The following is a 26,653-nucleotide window of genomic DNA, read 5'->3' as shown; positions in this document are numbered from 1 at the left end:
GAAATTCTTTTTACGTTTTCGCAAAACCACCTTCGGAGATCCGAAATATCTCCGGTGGTCAGGAACCATTTTTCCAAAGCTGATCATATCCTGAAAAAAGGATAAATTTCACTTTGCATTCAACTTAGTAGATCGAAATTGGTCAATTTTTCGCAAAGATACCGCATTAAGAATTTCCGTGGCGTTACAACGCAAGCAGATTACACTTTTTGTAAAAATCTGCCTTGGTAAACTTAACTCTTTTTAAGAATCAATGATGGCATTCAATTCAGCAATCAATTTTACGGTAAAAAACATAAAAGTCTAGTCTACCCAATTTTGTTATTTTTGGTACAGAAAAGTAGGCTGTTTCGTCGCTCAAGAATGACAGGAAAAGTAAATAGTTTCACGACGGAATTGCAAAAAATATTGTCATTCTTGAACGACGAAATCGAGAAATTCAAAAGAGAGATGTGAGCCGGTAACATGGAGTTAAACTTTCGCAACTGTCATGGTAAACTTCACAGAAGCTTGACAGAAAGTTTAACTCCATGTTGCACTTTTAATTTCTCGATAGCCTACTTTTCTGTACCAAAAATAACAGAATCGAATAGCAACACTTTTCAAAATAAATGCTAAAAAGTTCTACTTTTCAGCACTCAAATGGGTGCTGAAAAGTTAAACTTTTCAGCACTTGTTTTGAAATGTAACACTTTTCAACATTTTTTTTTGATTTAAACGATTTATTGACAAAATACATTAAATTTGACATAAAATTTCAATTTTGTAAATTTTTATGAACAACGGTAAAAAAACAAGATTGAAAACCATTTCTTATCACTTTTTTTTATTTAAACATAAAAAAAAAATGATTGACAAGACAACATTTTTTCGATGGATCAATTATGGTCCCCTTGGAACGAACTGTCAAGTAGAACCTTTTCTGTCAAGAAGGGTCGTGAAGTAATTTTTTCAAAATTATGTACGACTCGTGCTGAAAAAATCCTCTTTTTGCAACATGTTACATAAACTACTATTTTCATACTCTTTCAATTTACCACACTCCCAAATTCACAACAAAATCATAATAATTGGGTCCTAAAATGAAGCTTAGATTGCTGATATTATTGTTTACAGCGATAAAGCTTATTTTTCTGAGTACAATGACCCTTTGTACGACCACAAAGAGTTTAAAATGGATTTTTAAATTAATTTTGAAAAATTAACCTCGCGGTCCTTCTTGACAGAAAAGCTCCTACTTGACAGCTCGTTCCAAGGAGACCATAGTTAATCCATCAAAAAAATGTTGTCTTGTCAAAAAAAAATTTTGCATTAAAATGAAAAAAATTGATCAGAAATGGTTTTTAATCGTGTTTTTTTTCGTTGTACATAAAAATTTACATAGGGCTTTAGTACCCAATTCGAACCAAAAATATTTGTTGTTAAAAAAATCTCGTCTGTATTTCGCCCTTAATCTACCCAATCGCAACGCCCCTCGTCCCACACATTGAAGATATTTTACCGATTTTACCTCTCCACCCATTTTACCGCCCATACGAACCAGCACCCCAAAAGCGAACTGTCAAAATTTGAAAATCGGATCGGCCGTCGTCGTCGCAGCGCAGCAGACAGACGGAGAGTGAGTGCGAGTGTTGTGTTGGTTGGTCATGTTGGTGTAATTTTCCATTTTAAAGAAAATTTAATTGTAATTTCTACGCGATTTTCGGGCGCTACGTTTTACGTGTTTTTGCGCGATTTCGTGCGATTGTGGTGACGATTGGGGAAACAGTGACATTTGTGCGGGTGGGGAATTTGGAAGAATCGGAAGTTTTTTTTAGTGGGTTTCTCTACGCCTCTTGGCCTCTCCACTTCGTAGCGCCAGCAAATAAAATTTGTGCCAATTTCGCAAGGCACAGGCCCCACGACGACGACGACGTCCACGGTTGGTGGTGGCCCCCCTCTTCGACCAGCAGCAGAGGAAAAGAAAAGGAAAAGACCAGCGGTGGCAGTAGTGTGGAGAAGAAAATAAATTACGTTTTACACAAATATAATAAGGCTAAGGAAGGAGAAGAGAAGTGCAGCGATTCCGAAGGTTGAGGTTGTTCCGAACGGAAGGACGTCACACCGAAGCAGTCGTCGTCATCCGCGCTGGAGAGTGGTCAGCAGGTTGCTTACCGAAAACGGGGCCAAGGCAAAGGCCACCACAGTCTTGAACGACAAGAAACGACAGGGCAGGAAACAAATTCGTAAATATTTGTTCGATTTGCGTACGAAAAGCCAATCAAAGATCAATTTCTTGGAAGTCTGTGCTGTGGCACACTGCAGTAAAATGCCCCCACACCTACACACAGCAAAAAAAAAAAACAAAGATTTGAAGACGTCGTCGAAACCCTCCCTACTCCCCATCCAAAGATCCCATAAACACCTTCTTCTTTGATTATCCCCACAAAAGGGGGGAGAGCCCAAAAGAGCGACGTCCGACGTCATCATTACAGCATTGGCTGGCTGGTTTTATAACAGAACTTTGAACACAATCCCGTAAAGATTGTTCTTCTGTTCCGTCGGGCGATAATGACGACACCCGTCCCCCCAAGAGTCGGTGCAAAAGCCGTAATCTATCACCCATTTCATGTGACTTTCCCCTTATCAATATTAGCTGTGTGAAGGCTTTTATTGTGTGTGCCAAGGAGATGTGTTACCTGGCCGCTGATGGTCTTGTCTGAGGGAGGAGGGTGATGATGCAGTCATTGATGACTCAGTGCTTGCGCTTCGCGCAATTTTTTATTTTCTTTGATCTCTTGTTGTTGTGTGTTCACTGCTTGGGCTCGGGAGATGGACGTGGAAGTCTTGTGAACAGGATTACGTTTATTGCCTTTGAAATGTCTAATTGCAGAATGTTATAATTGTAAACCCAATTAAAAAAAAGTTCTATAGTTACACAAAAAAAATCGATTCATTCCACGAGTAGAGGTGAGATTAATCCTTTCCAGCTAAAATATCTCTGCTATATTCGAGCAGAATAATTTATTTCACCTATTTAATTATATATTTTGGTAACAAAACCAAAATACAGTATAGTTTGAAGTTGAAACAGTGTGATTTTTCTGCAAACATATAAGATATTAGCATACACACACTAGTGGCCGACAGCTATAAAGTCAACTTCGTTTTTTTTTAAGATCTGGCGTTAAAGCTGCAACATGCAAAGAAGACCTAAATGGAAATAATTGCAAATATAATAAATAAAAGTCTGAAACGGCTTTAGGAATGTTTTGAATTTGAGTTCCTTGACTAAAACATGTTTTTATCAGAAGCAGGGATGCCATATGATTTTTTAAAATGTCTGTGAAAAAGTCTGTGTATGTCTGTGTCTTTGTCTAAAATTCAAATAAATCAATTTACAGTCATAGAAATCTATCAAAAATTGTGTTTTAAGCATTTGAAGACTAACGAAATAAGTTTCGATTGATATTTTAACAAAATAACAATTTAATGAAGTTTTTAAAAAGTCTGTGTGCCTCAAAAAATTTCTGACACGAGCTCAAATGTCTGTGAAACACAGACAAATCTGTGTATCTGGCATCCCTGATCAGAAGACCAAATTAAAAATCTGAAAAAAACGCTAAGCAAATCGTATCTGCACAAAATTGTGAGCTCAAACTAAACCTAAGAAATGGAAATACACAAAAAATATTAGGTTTTCTGTTCTTGGGCGACATTTTACCCAACAACGAATTCCAAAGCCGACCTGTAATACTTTAAAACGAAAAACAAAAAGCCAGTTTTTATAAATATGAAAAATCATTGAAAACGTTGGTACACTCTTTGAAACTTTAAACAATGCCAAGACAATGCTTACTTCTTAACAGTTTGCTTTGTTTGCTGATTTTCTAATCAGATTTAGGTTTTCAACAAAAATGTCAATATTTTTGATAATTTTTAAGTTTTCAGAAATAGCAAGCTAGATAAAAAAATATAATGATAATAATTTTAGTAAGCATTCTTTTATTACATTATTACGTTCACTACAAAGTTTGATTAAACCGTGTCCCAAATTAAGTGCTCTGAATATGGATTATTAGTTTAAAATCACGTTAGTACATTATTTTAAAAAAATAATAATTTTAAATTAGAAACTATGTACTCATCAATACTGCATAGCAGCGGAGTTTTTTCTCTCTCTCTCTCTCTCTTCGAACTTTGCTCTCTCCCTGCTCGCGTCTCGGCTCGCGCGCTTTCATGTCGGCTGTCCAAAAGCTTTCATGCACACCCTGAACTACCACATTCATACCGTCCAGCGTGTACAAATGGGGGTGCTTTCAGTGTATTTTTTGGAGGCGTTGTATGGAGAAATCCGGACATTAGATTTTCATTGAGAGCGAATTGCACTTGTCTGGTCCATGCTTCCAAGACAATTTGGCGTGTTCGCTCAAAAATGTTTGTAAAACCTTTTTAATTGTAATAAATAGTAGAACGGCACGTTACTTCCAAAAAGCCTTTTTAACTGAAATGAAGTAATAAAAAGCTCAGTTAAAAGTGAGCAAGCAAGTTCATCGACAGATTTGCAAAATAGTTTGGAAGAAAATAGAACAAATTTTATTACCTACCAAGCATACAATAATTTCCTTAACATGTTTTTTTTTGTATACAAAAATAGCAAAATTAAGCTTAAATAAGCTGTCGTAACAATGTCTACTTGGTTTGAATTGCTTTTATGAACAACTGCTGAATTCTAGAGTTCAGATCGTTAAAAATTTCTTTTGAGAAATGTTGTTTTTTATTTTATTTTATGGATTTATATTGAAATATGAGATGCAGTAAAATAACAATTTTTTTTAGATTTTTTGTACTTAGCTATGGCTATTATTATTTTTTGTTGCTATCAAATTCAAATTTAATTTACGCTTAAAATGCCCATCTTGAAAATAAATGAAAAAATAAACGTTAAACAACGTCCAATCGATTGCACGAGTTCATTATTTATATTAAATTTTGAAGAGATATGTAAAATACAATTTTTCAGGTCAGGAAATTACAGCACGCGATTTTAGGATTAGAATGGTCAATATCCGGAATGTTTGCCTAGTGAGAATTCATTCTAAAGAAAATTCCCAGAGAAAAACTTGTGGTTGGATTACGCCTCAAGTTTGTTTTGATTTAGTTATTTTTTTACAAAACAAGCTAATTATACTAAATTACAATGTAAAAAGCATTTCAATTTTACACTTCTTAAAGAATGGTCATTGCTGTAATTTCAAAAAGTTGCTATTTAAATAAAAATCAAGTGACCAACAATTCTCACATCAATATTGCTAAAATCATCTAATTTCTCTTTATTATGTATAAAAGTTTTTTTTTTAATAAAATAAAGCTAAAAAACATAAAAATTACTGAAGAGCAGTGTTGCAAATGATTGATAGAAAAGCTATCAATTGATTATCTCTGCCCCAAAAACATCCGAGAGTATAGCGGCCGTCACTATAACTTGGGAGATCTCTTCTTGTATCTCGTGATTCCTAGCGATGGCATTCTCTCTCTACCACTCCTCCCCTTTTCCTCGACTATGCGCTCTCACCACTGAGTCTCTCAATCTCTCCGAAAACTGCATGAGAGAACGCAATTAGGAGCCGACCAGGCATGACGTCCCGTTAAACTGCGTTTGCGAAATTGGTTTTGTGGCTGCTTTTGTGGTTAAACGCTGTTGCGGTAGGATGATCGTGAAAGTGGGAATGAGAGAGAAAAGGAATATGTCGATCGCGAGTGTGTAAACACCAAAACACGTTCGGCTAAGTTCGGCGCTGAGAGTTTCAATAAGAAGAGAAGAGCTCTTGTATTTGAGGCATGGATATTCAGGCGGAATAATTGTAGTTGCTGATAGCTGATTTTTTGATATTTTAACATTTTTTTTTTATTTGAATCATTTTGGTAATTTTTTCCAATGTTATGAGTTTTTTTTTATTTTTGCAAAGTTTGTATCTGAACCATTCACAACAGTAACGAAAATACAGATCTCTATACAAACTCAAAAGAAATAACATTGTTATATGTAATCTAGAAAAATAAAATTATATAGAAATCTAGAGTTTTTTTTAATAAATAAACATATGAAAGACAATAGCTTATAGGACCATTAAAAAGTGGAAATGGCCATTTTTTACTATGGGACCAACCATAAACCACCATGGACACTTTTCTGAAATCTCACCAAGAAATGCCGGTCTCTGTCTCGTATTTACACAATCCCTTGCGACATTCTGACCGAGCCACGTAGCCCAGTGGTAACGCTTCCGCCTCGTAAGCGGTAGATCGGGGTTCGAATCCCGGCTCGGACCAACACAACTGGTGATCTTTTCCCTTCTGGAATCGATTGCTTAGTAAAGGGAAGGTAGTGTATCGTCACAAACTGGACCTTATCACGACACCTTAGGGAGGTGACCTATGGAATGTTAACATTAACCTTAACATGTTAACATTAAGTTGAGAATGAAATTGCCACTGAATCCGCTTTGTAAATACCGGCCCCGATACTCTTCAAGGGTGTTCCCCTCAGGAACTGGGAAAGATTTACTTTTTTACTTGCGACATTCTCTCTTTCCCTTTCATTTCCACATTCAAAATCCTACACCCTCAATAGAGCGTAGCCGATTTCCAATCCCCCAAAAAAGAATCTTCGGTGAGTGTGCATTAACGAGAATAAGAGAAGAAGTGATGGAAAGAGAATGCTCATGCTGGCAATCAGGAATAAAGAAGAAGGACAATTACAAGCTTTGATATTTTGGTGCAGGAATCATCAAATGATAGCTTTTTTTCTATCACTCATTTGCAACACTTTGAAGTATGGCGATAATTTGGGCAGCTATCCATACAAATTGGAATGGATATTCGAAAATCTGCATCTTGGAAAAGAATTTTGTGATTTAGGGACTTCGACAAAGTTGTAGTTTTTGGTTAGGGCTATTCAGAAAAAATAGTAAAAAAAATTAAAAAAATTGCAACTAATTTTTTATTGCTAAAAGTTGAAATTTTAAAATCCGAATTTTAAGATTCACAATCAGTCAGAATCAGGGAGTAAAACAAATATTTTTCAGGAAACTTTAAAACTTAAAATGGAAATGGAAGTCCTTTCCTGCATTGAAAATCTCGTTTAAAAATAATAAGTTTTTTTGCTTTTTTCGCGAAAATAAAATTTGCCAATACTTAAATATTTTTTTAAAAATAAGATTTTTTAAACTCTAGATTACTTTTATAAAACAACCAATGCGCTGTGGGTTTCCTATGTACATAGGACCATTTAAAAAAGCCATCAAGAACTAAACTATTCGCTTGAAAATGTGTCAACTAAAATTTATGATTTTCTGATTCGATATCAATACAGAAAATTATTATGTGGACCAACAGATGTGATTTGACGTGAAACAGAGTTGGTTTTATCTTTTTTGTTAGAACACAATTTAATATTTTCTCTCAAAACATGCTATTTTTCAGTAAATCGCAAATTTTGAGCACTTAACGATTTATGGGCTATTTATATTTGAAAACATTGTTCCTGATAAAAAAAAAACAAATTTCGGGTGAGCCCAGAGGTTTTCGCGACCTCGCGTTTTTTTTTTTTTTGAACGTCTTATTGTAAGCTCAGTTCTTAACTGGACTCGGTCGACTCGGGCGGGCCAGATTCGGGCATAAAAATGTCAAAACCTCTCCCCTCTCACTTCGTCTCACCATCCAGCTGCAGCTTTGTTGATAAACAAACGGAGCAGGCGGTCGCATGATGGCGGCATCGAGCCAGAATTACTGTTGTTCATGTGGTTAGAAATGAAACTTTTTTCAAGAAAAATTATATTTTTTTCCGACTGAATAAAAAAAATTGCCAACATGTTCAAACAATTATTCCTGATGTCAGAGAAGTGACTGAAAATCAAATTTTTAATCCATTTTTCTGGAATGGAACTTTTTTACACCATTTGGGAATCCCTAGGTCTATCCACGACCGTTTCCAATGACCGTGAGAAGATGTTTGAAAATCCAGCTACCAGCTGAATCCACAATACTAATTATGTCTTAGAGCCGCTCACAATTTACGTAGTTTTTTCAACAAGGCATTAGCCATAAGTAGCATTTGTAAAGGAAAAAGTATATAAAAAACGTTTCCCAAACCGTCACCACAAACTTTAAAGGCAAATTTCCCGTGAATGGAAATGTGTCACTTTTTCAATAATGTGAATCGAATACATCCCACACAAAAAAAGATACACCGAAGAAAAACGCAGCTAGCAAAAACAACAACAACAACAACAAAAGAGTGCACGTGAAGAAATTTTCCGAGGCTGAACAGTGTGATCGAGCAATCAAAATCGAGAGTAATTTGTGAACAGTGTTTGCTCACAGAGCCACAGTGGGAAGAAGTGAAACCAGCCAGCAGCATCAGCAACGTGTCAGAATGCCTCTTTTTGGCAAATCACAGAAAAGCCCCCAGGAGCTGGTGAAGGCCCTGAAGGAGGCGGTCAACTCGCTGGAACGGGGCGACAAAAAAGCGGAAAAAGCGCAGGAGGATGTCAGCAAAAACTTGGTGAGTGTTTCATGTTTTGCAACTTGTTAAGGTGCAAAGTGCACCTCATTTGACAGTTTGGGAATTGACGTTTTCGTTACCTCTTTGTTGATTGACATTGAACGTGAAGTGTCACTCTCAAACTGTCAAAATTAGATTAGATAAGAACATTCAAACACAAATTTTCCATCACGTTCTCATAGAAATTAGCATTTATGGCTCATCCGCCAAATTAGCGCTTTGGGCCAAAATTCACCCATGTTTGAGCAAACATTTATTCTGCAGAAAAAACCTTCATTCATTTCATCACTTCGATGACGATGATGACGATTAACGATGGATGGTGCAGCGCGTGGAACCGAAACCCGTGAAATGAAGAAAGCGAACAGATTTGACCGAACGGTACACTGCGTCCGCTGCCGCTTCCACCTTGGTTTTTTTTTCTCTCTCTGTACGAAAATTCGCGTTGAACCGTGCTGTGCTGCGGGTGAATGAAAGGAAATTCGGCTGGAAATGGAGCTGCTGTTGGTTCAGTTTTCGGATTTATTGCATCTCGACGTCGTCGTGCTATCTTGTCGCACCCGCCATTTCGACGTTCCGAGAAAAACGCGTTTTAATGTTTGACCTTAAATATACAAAAACGAGAGCACGCAATGTAAACAATAACAAACACGTTTTGTTTGGCTCACCATTCTGTGCATTGTCCCAAAGTTTGGTTGAAGTTGGTTGCTGGAGTCCCGAGTTATGATTACAAATGTTTACGGTAGTCTAGCTTGTACGTGCGACAAACGCATCCTGACTTTCCTGGCCTGAAATCCCTTTGGCCTTTTGTCGCACTTACATCAATTTTCATGGAGTGACAAGATAGCACGACAAGATTGAAACTACTTTCATATATAAAGTGACAAAAATGCACGGAGTTTTTTCGGTTTTTGTTGAATATCTCAGGATTGAAATAGAATTTTGGAGATCTGTGACGGTCAAAAGGTGAGGCATTGTGAGCTGCACAAAATGGCGTTCTTAACTCAATTTGGCCCAAAATGCACGTACGACAAGTTAGCACGATGGCGACGATCTGCTGCTGCTGAGAAGAATCGGGGGCGTTGCTGCGATTTTGGAGTTTTTTTTTTGTAGGTGTGTGTCGTTCAATGACAAATTTTCTGAAAGTATTGGAATGTGCACACATTTGGCACCAAATAAGGATCATACACGGAGAAAAAAGAGTTCCCAAAATCGTGAACAAACGTTCATGACAATGGAAACCTCGAACAAAGTGTTCAAATCCCATGGTACGATTTTGAAAAACGTACCATGAAATTTGAACACTTTGTTCGTGGTTCCCATTTTCATGAACGCTTGTTTACGATTTTGGGAACTTTTTTTTTCTCCGTGTAGCATTACAATTATGCCAAAATTTGAGTTACTTTTACTTTTTTTCTTTTACCAAAACATTGTTTTCAACACTGTAATAAAACAGAATCATTTAGTTTAATTTTAATTTATCAAGATCTGCAAAAAAAAATCGAGAATAAGTCGGGAATTTCTTACTTTTCAATAATTTTGCAGGGTGGCCACTCAAGTCGAAAAAAAAGTCGGGAATTCGCCAAAATCCACGAAAAATCGGAAAAAAGTCGGAAATTTGAGATTTTCTGTCCAAAAGTAAGGAATTCCGAGCACGCTTGTTTGAAAAAATAATCTATTAATTGAATAATTTTGAAATATTTAGTACAACTTTCAAATTAATTTAACTCAATTCGTCTTTTGCATCTAACTTTAAATTTAAGGTTACTTTCACTATTACAATCTATTCGAGAATGAAAAAGCTATTTAAACATAAGACATTAAAAATCCTAATAAATATTGAACAATTATTTTATTAAAAAAAAGTTATGAGTCAAAAGATTGTTATTTATTTTTGACTAAGTTTATCAAACAAATGGTAAAATCTAACATTAAACAACAACAAAGCCAATTAAACCAATATGAATATAAAACTTAATGTCAACAATTACATCAGCGTAAAGTTATAATTCTGTTTCATTTTGTCACATTGCTTGAATATTTGAAACACGGTTCCAACTTTCAGTTGCATTTATTTAATGTAAAACTAAATTCATTAAGGCTGGCAACCATTTTCACACAAAATTGATCACCACTCTAAAAATTTAATGCTCTTTTAAAATCTCAATTTTGCGAATTTTTACACCAAAATGAATCAGTGTATGCCGGTTGAACCCTTCTTTGAGGCCCTGAAGTCAAATGTGACCACTAGCGTGCACAGGGTGGGGCAACTGCCCCACCATCCTCAGAAATTTGTTCTTAATTTGGTCAGGGGATGTCCACAAATGACGTATTTTTCAAAACGTCCGTATTATTGCCCCACCTTCCTCAAAGAGCTGGGCACGCTAGTGAATGTGACTCAAAAGTTATATAATTTTGTGAGGCAATCGTTGACTTCCTGGTTGACAATCATTTATTACCGATGATTTTGATATCTTTACAAAGAAGAGGAAAATCGTTACCAAAAAGTATCAACACGCGCAGGGTACCTACTATTCTATAGAACTTGTAGAAGGGATTTTGTGAAAATATAGCATGGAGAAAAATAAAAGTGCTCGGATCGGGATCAACATTTTTCTGGGGGTTCCCTGGCCGAAATAATTAGACCCGTATTTTTTTTTGTTTGGCCATTAGGGTGACCTACACCGTGTTAGAGTAGTTTTGAAAAATAGCCATTTTCGTCGATTTTCGCAAAAACCACTTTTTTCAAAAAGTCATAAAAGCGCACCATTTCAACCGATTTAACTGTCTTCCTATACGCAAATGAGAGGTGATAATAAGTTCAAAAATATAGTATAATATAAAAAATGTCGAATGAATCTTTAAAATGCCGTTTTGACGGTGTCTGGACCAAAGAGCCCAAATCTGGAAATAGTTTTATTGGATTCCTCGGACATTTTTACGTAACTTACTAAAAAATGGAAGGAGTTTATTTACAGGATTTCGAGATATGATTTTTTGAAAATAAAATCCGTGTTTTTCGACGCACCGCGCGCAAAAACGAGAAAAATGGCGAAATCGACAAAAAATCAACTTTTTCACTAAAACTGCGATAACTTTTAAATTTCAGCGATGACCTGTACATGTCTGGGTACCAAAATTTTCGTAATTGAAAGACGCAACTTTTGGTACCCAAAAAATCATGGCAATTACGGAAGTCGACACCTTATGTCATTTCAAATATTATTTCCAAATGTTTGATTTTCTTAAACTTTTTTGTGATTATGGGTACATAACTATAGATAAAGTTTGATTTTTATTTATCGGGAAACTTAAATATGGAGCAAAATCTAAACGTTTTTCATTCTTTGTGAAAAAAATTATAAAAAATTTTTACGCTTTGAAAATATTTTTAAAAAATATTAAAATTGCACATAAGCTTGGAACAAATTTTAATTAAAGTTTTTGTCCCTCAGCTATGGCCAGAATATTGATGAATTTACGAAAATATGTTTTATCTGAAGTTTTACGTCTCACGTTTTGTGCTCTCACATTATTTTTTCTAGGAAAAGCCCTCATTTGATTAGACGCTATACAATACGTTCTAAATAGCTTTTAAAAGATTTTACATGTTTTTTTTTATAACGGGACAAATTTAATCAAATTTTGCATTGACTTGATTAAATTTAAAAAAAATAGTTATTATATAGTAGTTTATACAACAAGTTGCAAAAAGAGGATTTTTTCAGCACGAGTCGTACATTTATCCAACGAGGTTCACCGAGTTGGATAAATACGAAGAGTGCTGAAAAAATCAAGTTTTGCAACGAGTTCCATACAACATTTTTTGCAATTACAAAAAAAAACACACTGAGTGAAATTTTATGTCAAATTTTCATTTTTTTTGTCAATAAATCGTTTAAATCAAAAAAATGTTGAAAAGTGTTACTTTTCGAAACAAGTGCTGAAAAGTTCAACTTTTCAGCACCCATATGAGTGCTGAAAAGTAGAACTTTTCAGCATTTATTTTGAAAAGTTTTGCTATTCGATTCTGTTATTTTTGGTACAGAAAAGTAGGCTATTTCGTCGTTCAAGAATGGCAGGAGAAGTAAGTAGTTTCACGACGGAATTGCAAAAATAAAACTTAAAATTGTGTTGTCTTTGACTTTTTTCATCGCCTTTTCATTTTCAGTTGAAAATTTCAAAAAACTTCATGGAATGTTTTTACTATGAATCAAAATAATGCTTACATTCTTGAAGTGTTAGTTTTGAGGAACTTATTGTTAATTTTTTTTCTGAGACTGTTAGTAGTTTGTTTCTTTAGAAATTTTGTCCGATGGTTTATATTGACTTTTCTTATAAAGATTTTTTTATTTGAAATCATTCTTCAGGTAAGAAATGCCTACTGAAGTACTGGATAGGTCGGAAAAAGCTGGGAATTTAAAAATGGGATTTGAGTGGTCACCCTGATTTAGTAATAAGCCGCCGGTTGAAAAACTCTATGAGAAAGGATGATTTTTTTTAATATTTTGTACAATTTTCAATTCAACTACAGTCAATTCGTTTTGAGCATGATTTACGTGGTGAGTCAGATTTCGATTGAAAATTGCAACAGAAATTTCAAAAATCTTAAAAATATTTTTTTTTAGTTGTAGAAAAAATTATAAATCAATAAAAAGGTTAGAACACAATTTAAAAAGTTTTGTTCATTTCAAAAATAAAAAAATGTATAAAGAAATCTAAAAAAAATTAGGCAAAATTTAGTAAAATCTTAAAAAAAATTGAATGGCAAAAAAAATTATAGAAATTAAAAAGCTTTAAAAATACTTTTTTCAATCAAAAAATTAAATTAAAATATTAAAAACAAAAGATTAAAAATTTCAAAAAAGAATAAAGCTTCAAAAATAAAAAAAGGTTAAATAAAATTCAATATTTCTCAAATCTAAAAACACAGAACGATTTACGTGGTATTAGTCAGATTTTGCTCTACTATCGACAAATGCGATTGAAAATTGTAATTGAACTTTCATAGTCTAAATAAAATTATCTATTTGATTTTAAATTTGAAGAAAACTAAAAAATCGATAAACAAATTAGAACACAGTTTTTAAAAAATTAAGCATTTCAAAAGTAAAAAAAATATAAATGGTTGATGTACACACGAATTTCTCACTCCTGAATTCAGCTAAATTTACTGAAATTTTCAGTAAATGAAAACTTTCTGAAATTTTAGCAAACTTTGACAGCTCCATACCAATTTTAACTGAAGTTCAGTGAAAAACTAACTGAAAATTTCAGTAGTGCAGTTTTCAGTAAATACTAACTGAAAACGAACGTCAGAAATTGTTGTGTATGAATAAAAAAATCTGAAAATTTAGGCAATTTAAAAATATCAAGTTTTTAAAATCTAATCTAATCTAAACTAATCAGACCCTAGCGCAACCAATCTTTCGAAGGGATCCTGGAGAGTGCCTTAGGTTAGATGACGCCTAGCACTCTTCTTGTCATTTATTAACATTTGTAGTGCGCCATTGCATCGGAATGCATTGAGACATCACAAGCGTTAAAGCGGCCAGGCCTACTGCGTAAAGCCGTATCGCAGAGATGACTCGTAATTGGATTGAGTTTGAGCACTGAGTGTTCGAACAACAACACAATTCTGAATCGACAGGGGAGGAAGAAGCGTGGGGACACACCACCATACGCTCCGAGATTTGGTTGTATTCGTTGGGAGCACCATGCTAAGAAGGTTTGGTACTCCGGGATCCTCTGGGATGGGACATTGTATTTCCACGAATGCCCTGGACACTATTTTGCCGTGGTTATAGCGCCACAACTCGCTCTTTAAAAAAATATCAAGTTTTTAAAATGTTAAAAAAATAAAATAAAGCAAAAAAATATACCGATTAAAAAGTTTTTTTTAACATTAAAAAATTTAAAGAAAAATATGGAAAATAAGTGATTTATTTTATTTTAACAAAGGCTTCAAAAAAAAAAAAGGTTAAATAAAATTCAATTTTTATAATATATATGAACAATAAACAGCATGACAAAAAATAAATAAAAATAAATCTTAAAATTTTATTAGGTCCTTTTCGGTAAAAAAATTATAGAGCCTAAACAAACATAAAGTTATTTTAAAACAGGCCACAGAACTTATCCCAAGATTTCTTTTTATATCATTTCGTATGGGTAATTCTCTACCAACTCACACGAAATCGGGAAAAGTTGCCCCGACCCCTCTTCGATTTGCATGAAACTTTGTCCTTAGGGATAACTTTTGTTTTTTCGAATCTACATTGACCCAGAAGGGTCATTTTTTCATTTAGAACAAAAATTTTTCATTTTAAAATTTCGTGTTTTTTTCTAACTTTCCAGGTTATTTTTTAGAGTGCAATAATGTTCTAAAAGTTGTAGAGCAGACAATTACAAAAATTTTGATGCACAAAGATAAGGGATTTGCTTGTAAACATCACGAGTTATCGCGATTTATAAAAAAAAAAGTTTTGAAAAAGTTACATTTTGCGTTTCTTTTTGTTTCGTCGTCCGTGTCTGTCGCGGGTGACCATGAACGGCGACCAATGAACGGCGATGATCAACGACGACCAACTTTTTCAAAACCTTTTTTCCTAAAATCGCGATAACTCGCGAAATTGCCTGCTCAACTGCCCACCATTGAAAAAACGGCTAATATCCACTTTTGGCAAAAACGAGATATTAGCACCAGGTGGTAGAGGATGTTCCAACGCATCTTCTGGAACTTGAATTTTACTGAAATAGTGTTTAGACTTGGCTGCCGATGCGAAAAACCAAACGACTAATATGCCACTCTTATGGGAAATTGCCTTGACGGAGATTTTGTGACAAACACTAAAACGCGTTTTTCTCGGAATACTTGATTTGGCATAATAGCCGAATTTTCAATTATGGGCAGTCAACAACTTTGTAAAACATTTTTACACTCTAAAAAATAACTCTGCAAAGTTAGAAAAAACACGAAATTTTAAAATGAAAATTTTTGTTCTAAATGAAAAAATGACCCAACGTAGATTCAAACAGTACCTTAAATTTCCCATAAAATGACATGTTCCAAAAAAATTTACAGTCGAGTAACAGAAAATGGGAGAGTTTAAAAAAATAGTGCTTTTTCGATGAAAAATACGTTTTTTTCGGAATTTTACATAAAAGTCCCTTTGACACCAAATTTCTATCTCATCACCGTTTCAGGCTGCAAATTATTGAAAAACACCTCTTTTTTCACATGTTCGAAAATGGAAGGGGTCGTACCGCCCCTCCGTCACGAGATATCAACAAACGGACCTCGGATTCGTGATCAGGGACAAAAGTTGCCTCTCAGGACAAAGTTTCGCGCAAATCGAAGAGGGGTCGGGGCAATGACTAAAATACTAAAATGAAACGTGCCCATACCAAAAACTGAATTGCATTTCTGCATTGTTCCAGGTTCTCATCAAAAATATGCTTTACGGCACGTCAGATGCTGAGCCACAGACCGAGATTGTCGTCTCGCAACTTGCACAGGAACTGTACAACAGTAATTTACTCCTGCTGCTGATACAGGTGAGTTGTTTTCTAAATGCCGTTTTTTTTTGGTCAATTGTCCAACAATTTGGAATTCTGTTTTATGTTTTTTTTCTGTCATTTTTGTGTGCGTGTAAAAAAAATTCAGAACTTGAGCCGTATCGACTTTGAGGGCAAAAAGGACGTTGCACAGGTGTTTAACAACGTGCTCAGACGACAAATCGGGACCCGATCGCCGACGGTGGAGTACATCTGCACGAAGCCGGAGATCCTGTTCACACTGATGGCCGGGTAAGAAGTTATTCGTTATTATTAGTTATTATTAACCAAAAATTGTTGGCCCTCCCTTTCCACAGCTACGAACACCAGGAGATTGCGCTGAACTGTGGCACGATGCTGCGCGAGTGCGCCCGCTACGAGGCCCTGGCCAAGATCATGCTCCACTCGGACGAGTTCTTTAACTTTTTCCGCTACGTCGAAGTGTCCACCTTTGACATCGCCTCCGATGCCTTCTCCACGTTCAAAGAGCTGCTGACCCGGCACAAACTGCTGTGCGCCGAATTCCTCGAGCAGAACTACGACAAAGTGTTCAGCCACTACCAGCACCTGCTCAACTCGGAGAACTACGTCACGCGGAGGCAGAGCCTGAAGCTGCTCGGCGAGCTGCTGCTCGATCGGCACAACTTTACGGTATGAGGGGGGGAGAACGATTTGTTCTTGATCTTGTTTTTTACCATATTTTCCCCTTTTAGGTTATGACGAAATATATTTCTAACCCGGATAACCTGAAGCTGATGATGAACATGCTGAAGGAGAAATCACGAAATATTCAATTTGAGGCCTTCCACGTATTCAAGGTACGATTCTCTTTTGGTTAGCGATGTGCGACAGTTGTCAGAAAACCGATTCTAAAAATATTTACATTATCAGAAAAATTTATATATATATTTATTTTGTTTCGGAATAACAGATTCCAAAATGTACATTTTTTCTGATTTTTACTAAGCAGAATTTAAAAAAGCTAAAACTTTCCATATGTTATTGTTATTTTCCACTATTTACATTTTTAATAGAAAAGAAATTAAATTCAAACAAAACTTCAGTAAAATTCATTTGAAACTGCAAACTTTTTTTTGTTTTGAATTTTAGAATTTTTAGAATTTAAGATGTTGAGAATTAAGATTTTTTTGTTTTTTTTTTAATTACAGGAATTTTGAGAGTTTTAAAAACATTAAAGAAATTTAAAAACAAATAAAAAATTTTGATATTAAGAATTTTGAAATTTTAAAGTAAAAATAAGAATTTTATGACTTTTAAAATTTTTAGAATTTGTAATTTTTTTTTTTAATTTTTAGAATTTGAAGAATTTTAAAAAATAATTAAATTTTAACAGTTTTAGAATTTTTGCATTTTTTAATAATTTAAAAATTCTAATATTTTTTGGAATTTCTATTTTTTTAAATTTTATTTTTTTAGAAGTTTCAAAATTATTAGAATTTTAATAATTTCAACCGAGAATTTCGAAAGTTTTAAAAACTTTCAGAATTTTAAAAGTTTTAAAAATTTTAAAAATTATATAATATTTGAGATTTTTGAATTTTTTTTATATTTTTAAGATTTTTAAAATGTTTGAGATTTTTAAGATTTTACGATTTTCAATTTTTTTTCTTTAATGGCCGTTGCAAATATTTTTCAAAGTTTATGTCGCTCTCAAATGGGTGCTGAAAAGTTGAACTTTTCAGAACTTGTTTCGAAAAGTAACACTTTTCAACATTTTTTTTTTGATTTGAACGATTTATTGACAAAATACATGAAAATTTGACATAAAATTTTACTCAGTGTGTGTTTTTTTGGAATTGCAAAAAATGTTGTATGGAACTCGTTGCAAAACTTGATTTTTTCAGCACTCTTCGTATTTATCCAACTCGGTGAACCTCGTTGGATAAATGTACGACTCGTGCTGAAAAAATTCTCTTTTTGCAACTTGTTGCATAAACTACCATTTTTTGCGAAAAAAAATCCGACAATGCCTCGATATTTTCAAAACTAATGATTGAAAAGCAACTGTACGCCTGTAAAATGCATTTTAAAACACTTTTTTCATCCAAATGTTGAAACCTAGGCTTGAAATTTAAATTTTTATATTTTTTTTATTTTTTTGACCCCGCCCCCCCCTCGACTTTTGTCAGAGCCGAGGGACATAAACTTCAAAAAATATTTGCAACGGCCTTAGAGATTTTTGAAAACGTTAAAAAATTTGATATTTTTATTTTTTAAAGATTTTAAAGATATTTAAGATTTTTAAGATTTTAACATTTTTGAGATTTATAAGATTTTAAGATTTTTAAGATTTTTAAGATTTTTAAGATTTTTAAGATTTTTAAGATTTTTAAGATTTTAAAGATTTTGAAGACTTTTAAAGTTTTTAAGATTTTTAAGTTTTGAAGATTTTAAAGATTTTTACGATTTTTTAGATTTTTTAGAATTTTTAGAATTATTACATTGTTTGAGATTTTTTTGAATTTTTTTAATGACTTTTAGATATGTAAGATTTTTATGATTTTTAAGATTTTTAAGCTTTTGAAGATTTTAGAGATTCTTAAGCTTTGAAGGTTTTAAAGATTTTAACAATTTTTAAGATAATTAAGATTTTTGATATTTTTAAAATGTTTGAGATTTTTTTAGATTTGTAAGATTTTTATGATTCTTAAGATTTTTAAAATATTTGAGATTTTTTTGAAGATTTTTAGATTTTAATGATTTTTTAAGAATTCTAAGAATTTTAAAACATTTAAAACTTTTAATAATTTTAAAACTTTTAAGAATTTTAAAACTTTTAAGAATTTTAGGAATTTTTAGAATTTTTAGAATTTTTAGAATTTTAAGATTTTTTAGAATTTTTAGAATTTTAAGATTTTTAATTTTTTAAGATTTTTAAGAATTTTAAGAATTTTAAATACTTATGATTTTTAAGAATTTTATAAATTTTAAGAATTTTAAAAATTTTGAGAATTTTTAAAAATTTTAAAAATTTATTTTTTTTTAATAATTTTAATAATTTCAAGACGTTTTAAAATTTTAAGAATTTTTAAAAAATTTAAGAATTTTAAGAATTTTAAGAATTTTAAGAATTTTAAGAATTTTAAGAATTTTAAGAATTTTAAAAATTTTAAGAATTTTAAGAATTTTAAGAATTTTAAGAATTTTAAGAATTTTAAGAATTTTAAGAATTTTAAGAATTTTAAGAATTTTAAGAATTTTAAGAATTTTAAGAATTTTAAGAATTTTAAGAATTTTAAGAATTTTAAGAATTTTAAGAATTTTAAGAATTTTAAGAATTTTAAGAATTTTAAGAATTTTAAGAATTTTAAGAATTTTAAGAATTTTAAGAATTTTAAGAATTTTAAGAATTTTAATAATTTTAAGAATTTTAAGAATTTTAAGAATTTTAAGAATTTTAAGAATTTTAAGAATTTTAAGAATTTTAAGAATTTTAAGAATTTTAATAATTTTAAGAATTTTAAGAATTTTAAGAATTTTAAGAATTTTAAAAATTTAAAGAATTTAAAGAATTTAAAGAATTCAAAGAATTTAAAGAATTTAAAGAATTTTAAAATTTTTAAGAATTTTCAGAATTTTCAGAATTTTCAGAATTTTCTGAATTTTCAGAATTTTCAGAATTTTAAGATTTTAAGAATTTTAAGAATTTTAAGAATTTTCAGAATTTCAAGAATTTAAATAAGAATTTTAAAAATTTAAATAAGAATTTTAAAAATTTAAAAAAATTAAAAAAATTTAGAATTTAAAAAAAAATTAAGAATTTTTAAAAATTTAAGTAATTTTAAGAATTTTAAGAATTTGAAAAAAAAATAAGAATTTTAAGAATTTTAAGAATTTGAATAATTTTTAGACGTTTAAAAATTTAAAAAAATTTAAGAGTCTTAAGTATTTTAATACTTGCAAGGATTTGAAGAATTTGAAATTTTTTAAGAATTTTATGAATTTTTTGAATTTTAAAAATTAAAAAAAAATACGAATTTTATGAATTTTGTGAATTTTATAAATTTTAAAATTTTTAAGAATTTTAAGAATTTTAAGAATTATAAGAATTTGAAGAATTTGAAGAATTTTAAGAATTTTAAGAATTTTAAGAATTTTAAGATTTTTAAGAATTTTCAGAATTTTCAGAACTTTTAAAATGCTTAGAATGTTTAGAATTTTAAAAATTTTAAGAAACTTAATTTTATTTTAATTTTATAATTTTTGAATTATAGGACTTGGACATTTTGGATTTTTCAGAATTTTTCAATTATTTGAATTTTGAATTCTGGATTTTTTAGAATTTTTGAATGTTTTGATTTATGAATTTAAGGATTAAAAAAAAATAGATTTCCATCATTTTTCCAAATTGATTTTTTGAATTTTAGATTTTGATTTTTTAATGTGTTTCCTATTACTCCCAGGTATTTGTAGCGAATCCGAACAAACCGAAACCAATTCTCGACATCCTGCTGCGGAACCAGGACAAGCTGGTGGACTTCCTGACCCGGTTTCACACGGACCGGTCCGAGGACGAGCAGTTCAACGACGAAAAGGCGTACCTTATCAAGCAGATAAAGGAGCTCAAACCGGCCCCCGATCAATAGTAATAATCGACACTGCTGGGTAGTCGTGTGCGCGTGCATGGTCTCATGGTAGAGGTGGTCTCTTCTCTTTTACTCTCCCCCTTGTTTGCATCCCCCGTTGAATCGAAATACACAATAGCAGAAAGAAAAAAAAAACACTTCTATTTTCCCCTCCTTTCCAAAAACAAAAAACTGCAGCAAACATCCCGCTACATTATTCTCCCTCCCCCCACGCACTAGTATTTTGTAAAGGCGCGAGATAAAGCAAAAAGAAAAACACACACACATATAATTAAAATAAATTTAATTTAGATTAACTATTATAAATTTCACCGCAGAGGAAAGGTTACAAAATAATGTTTCAAAGTTGAAACCCACTTACATTACACACATATTCCGATGATGTTGCAGCAACCATCGAAGGAGGACGTTAAATAGTCGTTCTAAAAATAAGAGCCGAACCTTGTAAACACCGCAACACACTGGTTCAAGCGTTGAAATCTCTTTTTGCGTTGCTTTGGGAAAGTAAAGATTGGTCTCACCTAATTTAGAATTTCTTTATTTTTCAAATTACAAAGAAGTTGAACAGTTGTTCCTAGTACCAAGTAAAGCAGAACATTGTTTTACAATGGTTTCTGCATCCACAGACATAACACGGCGCTGAAATTTTAGCCCAGGGGGGTCCTTTTTAGTTTGCAAAAAAGCTTCCCGTAATGGAATATCTCCTTAACTTTTTTACGCAAAAATTAAATGTGTTACCCAACCTAAACCGCAGGTTGAAATACTTCCAAAAAATAATCAAGAAATCTATTTTCTTGAGTGAGTTTTACGCAGATGAAGAGGAAACAGAAAACAACTTGACAGTTCGTGTGTTTTCGCTACACAGAAAAAAAATGATGTTAATATTCATCAGGAAATGATGACAGATTTTGTGTTAAAAAAATATTTTTTTATTGCATAAGGAATTGGCGAATTTCAATCAGTTTCTTATAATTTATTAAAATAATTTTCTAAGTAATATTACCCAAAGAAGAAGTAATATTCAAACCTTCCAAAATTCACCCTTTTTTCAGTTTAGTGGTGTTTTTTGTCGACATTTTCAATCTGTCAAAGCTTTTGACAAGGCAGTTGGTCAAGCGTAAACAAATCACAACAGCGTTGCGGGCTACTTAGCGACACATCAGAGAAACGTCATGATTCAAGTTTTCTTGAGAAGATAGAAACAGTGTTTCAATTTTCGAACCGATTTCTTCCCATCTGCGAATTTTCAAAAGAAAAAAAAGGTAAACAAAAACAACAATTTTCCGTTACCAATTTTCGTGGATTTTTCGACCCGATTTCACCCGATCCTAAAAGAAAATGCAACTTCTACCACTAGAGCTATGAGTTATCCGATGATTTTGTGTTTAAATCACAAATAATTTCAAAAATAAAATTTAAATTCTGCTTTTCAAAGGCTACTACCATTTATGTCGACATAAATAATTTGAAAGAGGATCGAATTATTTTGACAACCAACCGAGAACTTTGAGGAAAAATAAAATCTAAGATGCCTGGATTTCTGCAAAATATTTGATAAGAATATTAAGATATTTTCAATAAATAATGATTAAATCAATATCAATTTTGAGCAAATTTGGACATGGATTTGTTGTTTACCTTTGAATTCATTTTTTTTGCAAGCAGTAACATAACCAAACTTTTCGGCACCCGTCAAATCAGTACAAATTGCTGCCGGATCTCTTTCCGGATCTCTTCCGGAAAAGATTCGGCATCAATTTTGTATGGTTTTACGTTTACGGGAAGAGTCGAAAAGTGAAAAAAAATCATTTCAAGGAGGAAGAAATTCTTAAATTGTAAACCAAATGAAATTTTCTGCAAAATATTTGATTGGAATATTACGATATTTTCAATGAATAATTCACTAATCAATGTCAATGATTGCGACCGTTTTAAGCAAATTTTTACAAAAATTAAAATTTAGCCTGATTTTTTTGTATTCTATTATTTTACTTTTGTATGTATGAATCAGAACAAAACGGACTAGAATGGCAAACAGGAAAATGCGAAGAAACTTATTTGATATTCAATTTAGAAATGTAAGTTATACCGTTTGGTAAAATTTTGTTTTTTCAAACACACTCTTTAATGCTTTAATAAAACCTGTAATAAATGATATAAAAATAAAAATGCGAAAATTTATGTTTGTAAACAAACGAGTCAAATTTATTCGGAATCAAACTTCTTTGGTCGCGAAAACCCAGCATCAAAACGGTAGCGCCATCAGCACCACCTAGCGGCTCATTGCTGAACTACGCAAACAACTGTCATGCGGCAGTAATTTCGCTCTTGCGAAAGGGGCCGAAAGTTTGTAAATGTGTTTTTTTTTTTGTTCAAAAAACTGACGGAGTGCAACAACATTACTTGGACTTCGTGGTAGATTTATCTATATTCTCGGAAAGAAATTCGAAAAAGGGGGTTTCTCCGCTTGATCCAAATAAAAAAGAATCACATCAGAACCAGAGTATAATATATTTATTGAGCGATACACACAAAAGCATGGCAATCGGCAGTTTTTAAAACAGTGAAAAACGCTTGCAAGTTTATTCTGTAAAAAAAAAAAAAAATAGACAAGCAAAGTCAGCCGCATTGTTGTGGTAGAAAAAAAGGGGATTCTTATAGAATGAAGTGCGTAGAAAAAATAACACACAAATTTGCTACATCTTTTCTGTTTTCTTTCAAAGAAACCTTTCTTTGTTGTTGTTTGTGGCGAGTTTGGCACAGACTCAGGTATCGAAGAGGATATAAAAACGAAGCATATTATTGTCTTTCTTTTTAGTGTTATTGCTATGCATATTTTTTTTAAGTTTGGTCCTAAATTGTGTCTTGTTTCTTTTTTTTTTACTGAGTTTTGAGTCATTTTTTGCAAGTAACGTCCACTTCGTTAGAAAAAAAACCACCTTCATACCTCATTAGTTTCCGGAGATAAACAAAATGTACTTTTTTCCTTAAAATAACAAGAAAAAAGCAACATTAAAAAACCATCACAGCCCTGAGCAATTAGATTGTAAAGAAGATGTAAAAACAAATGTGGGCTCTTCTCTGATCTGATGCGCGTACTTTTGGTATTCACAAGCAAACAAAAAAAAACATAAGAAGAAATAAAAACTCACTCACACAAGCAGTCAGTGTTAATCCTTGCGAACCTTGTTGCCGGAAAATGTCAGTTATAGATAATAGCGAGATAAAAAAAAAACAACAGCAAGAAGAAGTTATATCTTAAGTCATCGATTAAGGTAATAAAACAAGTAAATAAAACTGTTCCTAAAACAACAAGAAAATATCTTCTTGAGTAGCTACACACACACACACAAACCACACCAGAACCCACACAAACACATACCAACACACTCTGTAACGTAGTGGAAAGAAGAAAGAAGACAACAGATACTGATGGTTGGCCAAAAAATCAGCCGTTGCGCGAAATGCAATATCGAGACCGATTGTTTTAAGTAGAAAAGACACGGGAATAAAAAAGTTAATTAAAAAAAAAAACGTTTAAGTGTGTTAATTAGCAAAGAGGGGAAATTCAGGATTGAAAGATGTTCGGAAAACTTCTTTTACCTTTTTTGTTCCACACTGTTACAGCCTAGGCGCGCAGAGTCATCCTATCGTGCGTATTAGTTTTATAACCACCGTTTCCAGCCGAAAAACAAAACAAGAAATAAAAATGTGTATTCCGGCTCATAGTGCGTAGACTACGAAACCACGTTCACAATCCAGCTAGCAAAGTTTAGTGACTGATCCCGAAACTTAGAAATCCACACAAAACTCAATATTAAAAATAAATACAAAAAAAACGATAGCGAAATATTTGTTGTAATTTTTTGTGTACAATAGAAACGAAAAACAAGCAAACAAAACAAACATCAGCCAGCCAGCCAGTTATAGCCACAGCATGCAAACATAATATAAATATTATTAGTATGGAACTGAAAAAAAAATTGTTTTAAAACCGGCCAAGCGAGAAAATAGTAAAACAAAATTGGAACGAACTGGGTAACGAAAAATAAAAAGAGCAAAACGAGCCTCAAAGCTAAAGTATTACATGTTTTATTTTTGCTTGAAAAAATCATTAGTTTAAAGGAAGGCTCATATCATTGTTTGGATTATATTTTTTGCAAATTAAATCATCAATATTATGCGTTATTTTCACAATTTCGCATTTTTAAATTTTTGATTTGGTTGAAAACTTGTATATGAGCAGTAGCCTGTCCCATTTTGAGGTCATGTCGAGGAATTTCAGGTGCTCACTTCTTAAATGATAGATTATGATGTTAGGAACAATGTTTTCTTAGACAAGAAAAAATAATAAAATACTTTCTCGCACCCCCTAGTCGATTTACTGAAAAAAGTCACTTTTTTGAACAAATTTTCTAAAATCGCTTGGAATCAATACAAAAACTGTTTCGATCAGGTGTGTATTATCTTCAAACGATAGGTTTTTGTCCATAGATTAAGATGCACTATCAATATTGGACCAAAATTTAAGTTTTGGACTTTCCCAGGCGGATTTGTGTCGAAAAAATCGCTTTTTTCGAAACTTTTTCAGAAATGTTCATTTAATTTAGGGTAGCATATTTTTCCCAGTAAAACCAATACATGCAGCTTGTAGGAAATTTCATGGCGAACATTTTCCCTCTGAGAAAATGCAATTTCGACACTCCAGAGCCGAGATATTTGAGTTTTAGTGAGGAAAAAGTGCCAATTTTCAAAATTTCTCAGAATTCAGAAGCAAGGCCTACTAATTACACGATGTAGCAAGCATATGTCTCAAAGGTCAGGGTATGCTTTTTATAGTAATTTTGGCCGCTGAATCCGAATCTGAAATCAAATTTCGTGTAAACAGTGATGTTTTGGAGCTACACCCTTTTGGAATGCTATTTGCGTGTTTAAGAGGCAGTTTTTGTAAATGCTCGGTTTGTTCTAGAGGTCGTATCGAGGTGCTCCGATTTGGATGAAACTTTCAGCGTTTGTTTGTCTATACATGAGATGAACTCATGCCAAATATGAGCCCTCTACAACAAAGGGAAGTGGGGTAAAACGGGCTTTGAAGTTTGAGGTCGAAAAAAACATAAAAAATCTTAAAATTGCTCGCATTTCCGTAAAACTTCATCAATTCCAACTCTCTTAGATGCATTCGAAAGGTCTTTTGAAGCACTTCAAAATGAGCCATAGACATCCAGGATTGGTTTGACTTTTTCTCATAGCTTTTGCAAATTACTGTAAAAAATGGTTTTTTAAACCTCAATATCTTTTTGCAACAGCCAGCAACACCAAGTTAGGGAATTTCGTGGACTATAAGCCTACGGTAATAACTTTTTGGCCAATCGCAGTTTTTCGCATAGTTTTTCGATTTTTCTATAATAAACATTTTACAACGTTAGTTATTGTCCTGTAGGCATCCATAGCGGCACTTTTAGTCTCCCCTTTGTCATATTCGAAATCCTCGGAAAATTCAAACTTCAATGCCCGTTTTACCCCACTTCCCTTTGTTGTAGAGGGCTCATATTTGGCATGAGTTCATCTCATGTATAGACAAACAAACGCTGAAAGTTTCATCCAAATCGGAGCACCTCGATACGACCTCTAGAACAAACCGAGCATTTACAAAAACTGCCTCTTAAACACGCAAATAGCATTCCAAAAGGGTGTAGCTCCAAAACATCACTGTTTACACGAAATTTGATTTCAGATTCGGATTCAGCGGCCTATAAAAAAGCATACCCTGACCTTTGAGACATATGCTTGCTACATCGTGTAATTAGTAGGCCTTGCTTCTGAATTCTGAGAAATTTTGAAAATTGGCACTTTTTTCCTCACTAAAACTCAAATATCTCGGCTCTGGAGTGTCGAAATTGCATTTTCTCAGAGGGAAAAATGTTCGCCATGAAATTTCCTACAA

General features: G+C 32.7%; 1 protein-coding gene across 7 annotated transcripts; it reads left to right on the top strand.

Annotated features, from left to right (window-relative positions):
* The first annotated feature begins 1,560 nt into the window (after positions 1-1,560).
* On the top strand, positions 1,561-24,789 carry LOC119767056 (protein Mo25). Of its 7 annotated transcripts, none has more exons than XM_038254658.1 (7): positions 1,561-1,639; positions 8,226-8,545; positions 15,986-16,102; positions 16,212-16,354; positions 16,420-16,753; positions 16,816-16,920; positions 20,527-20,709. In XM_038254658.1, exons 2-7 carry the CDS (start codon positions 8,417-8,419, stop codon positions 20,707-20,709), a joined length of 1,011 nt encoding a protein of 336 aa, XP_038110586.1. In that variant the 5' UTR covers positions 1,561-1,639; positions 8,226-8,416. The 7 variants fall into 7 exon arrangements, with proteins under 7 accessions (XP_038110586.1, XP_038110423.1, XP_038110527.1 ...); XM_038254495.1 differs by having other exon boundaries at positions 1,575-1,648; XM_038254599.1 differs by having other exon boundaries at positions 1,580-1,654.
* Positions 24,790-26,653: the final 1,864 nt, after the last annotated feature.

Source organism: Culex quinquefasciatus, chromosome 1 (genome assembly GCF_015732765.1).
Source record: "Culex quinquefasciatus strain JHB chromosome 1, VPISU_Cqui_1.0_pri_paternal, whole genome shotgun sequence".
NCBI classification, from domain to species: Eukaryota; Metazoa; Arthropoda; class Insecta; order Diptera; family Culicidae; genus Culex; species Culex quinquefasciatus.
Note: the sequence above shows the minus strand (reverse complement) of the source record. Positions and strands in the feature narration are given on the sequence as shown.

What these genes read in the sequence shown, in the direction of transcription:
- LOC119767056 (XM_038254825.1), top strand. Translation starts at nt 8,417, where the DNA reads ATGCCTCTTTTTGGCAAATCACAGAAAAGCCCCCAGGAGCTGGTGAAG. An exon ending in TCGATCGGCACAACTTTACG is followed by an intron (nt 16,754 to 16,815) that starts GTATGAGGGGGG and finishes TTCCCCTTTTAG; the next exon opens with GTTATGACGAAATATATTTC. An exon ending in AGGCCTTCCACGTATTCAAG is followed by an intron (nt 16,921 to 20,526) that starts GTACGATTCTCT and finishes TATTACTCCCAG; the next exon opens with GTATTTGTAGCGAATCCGAA.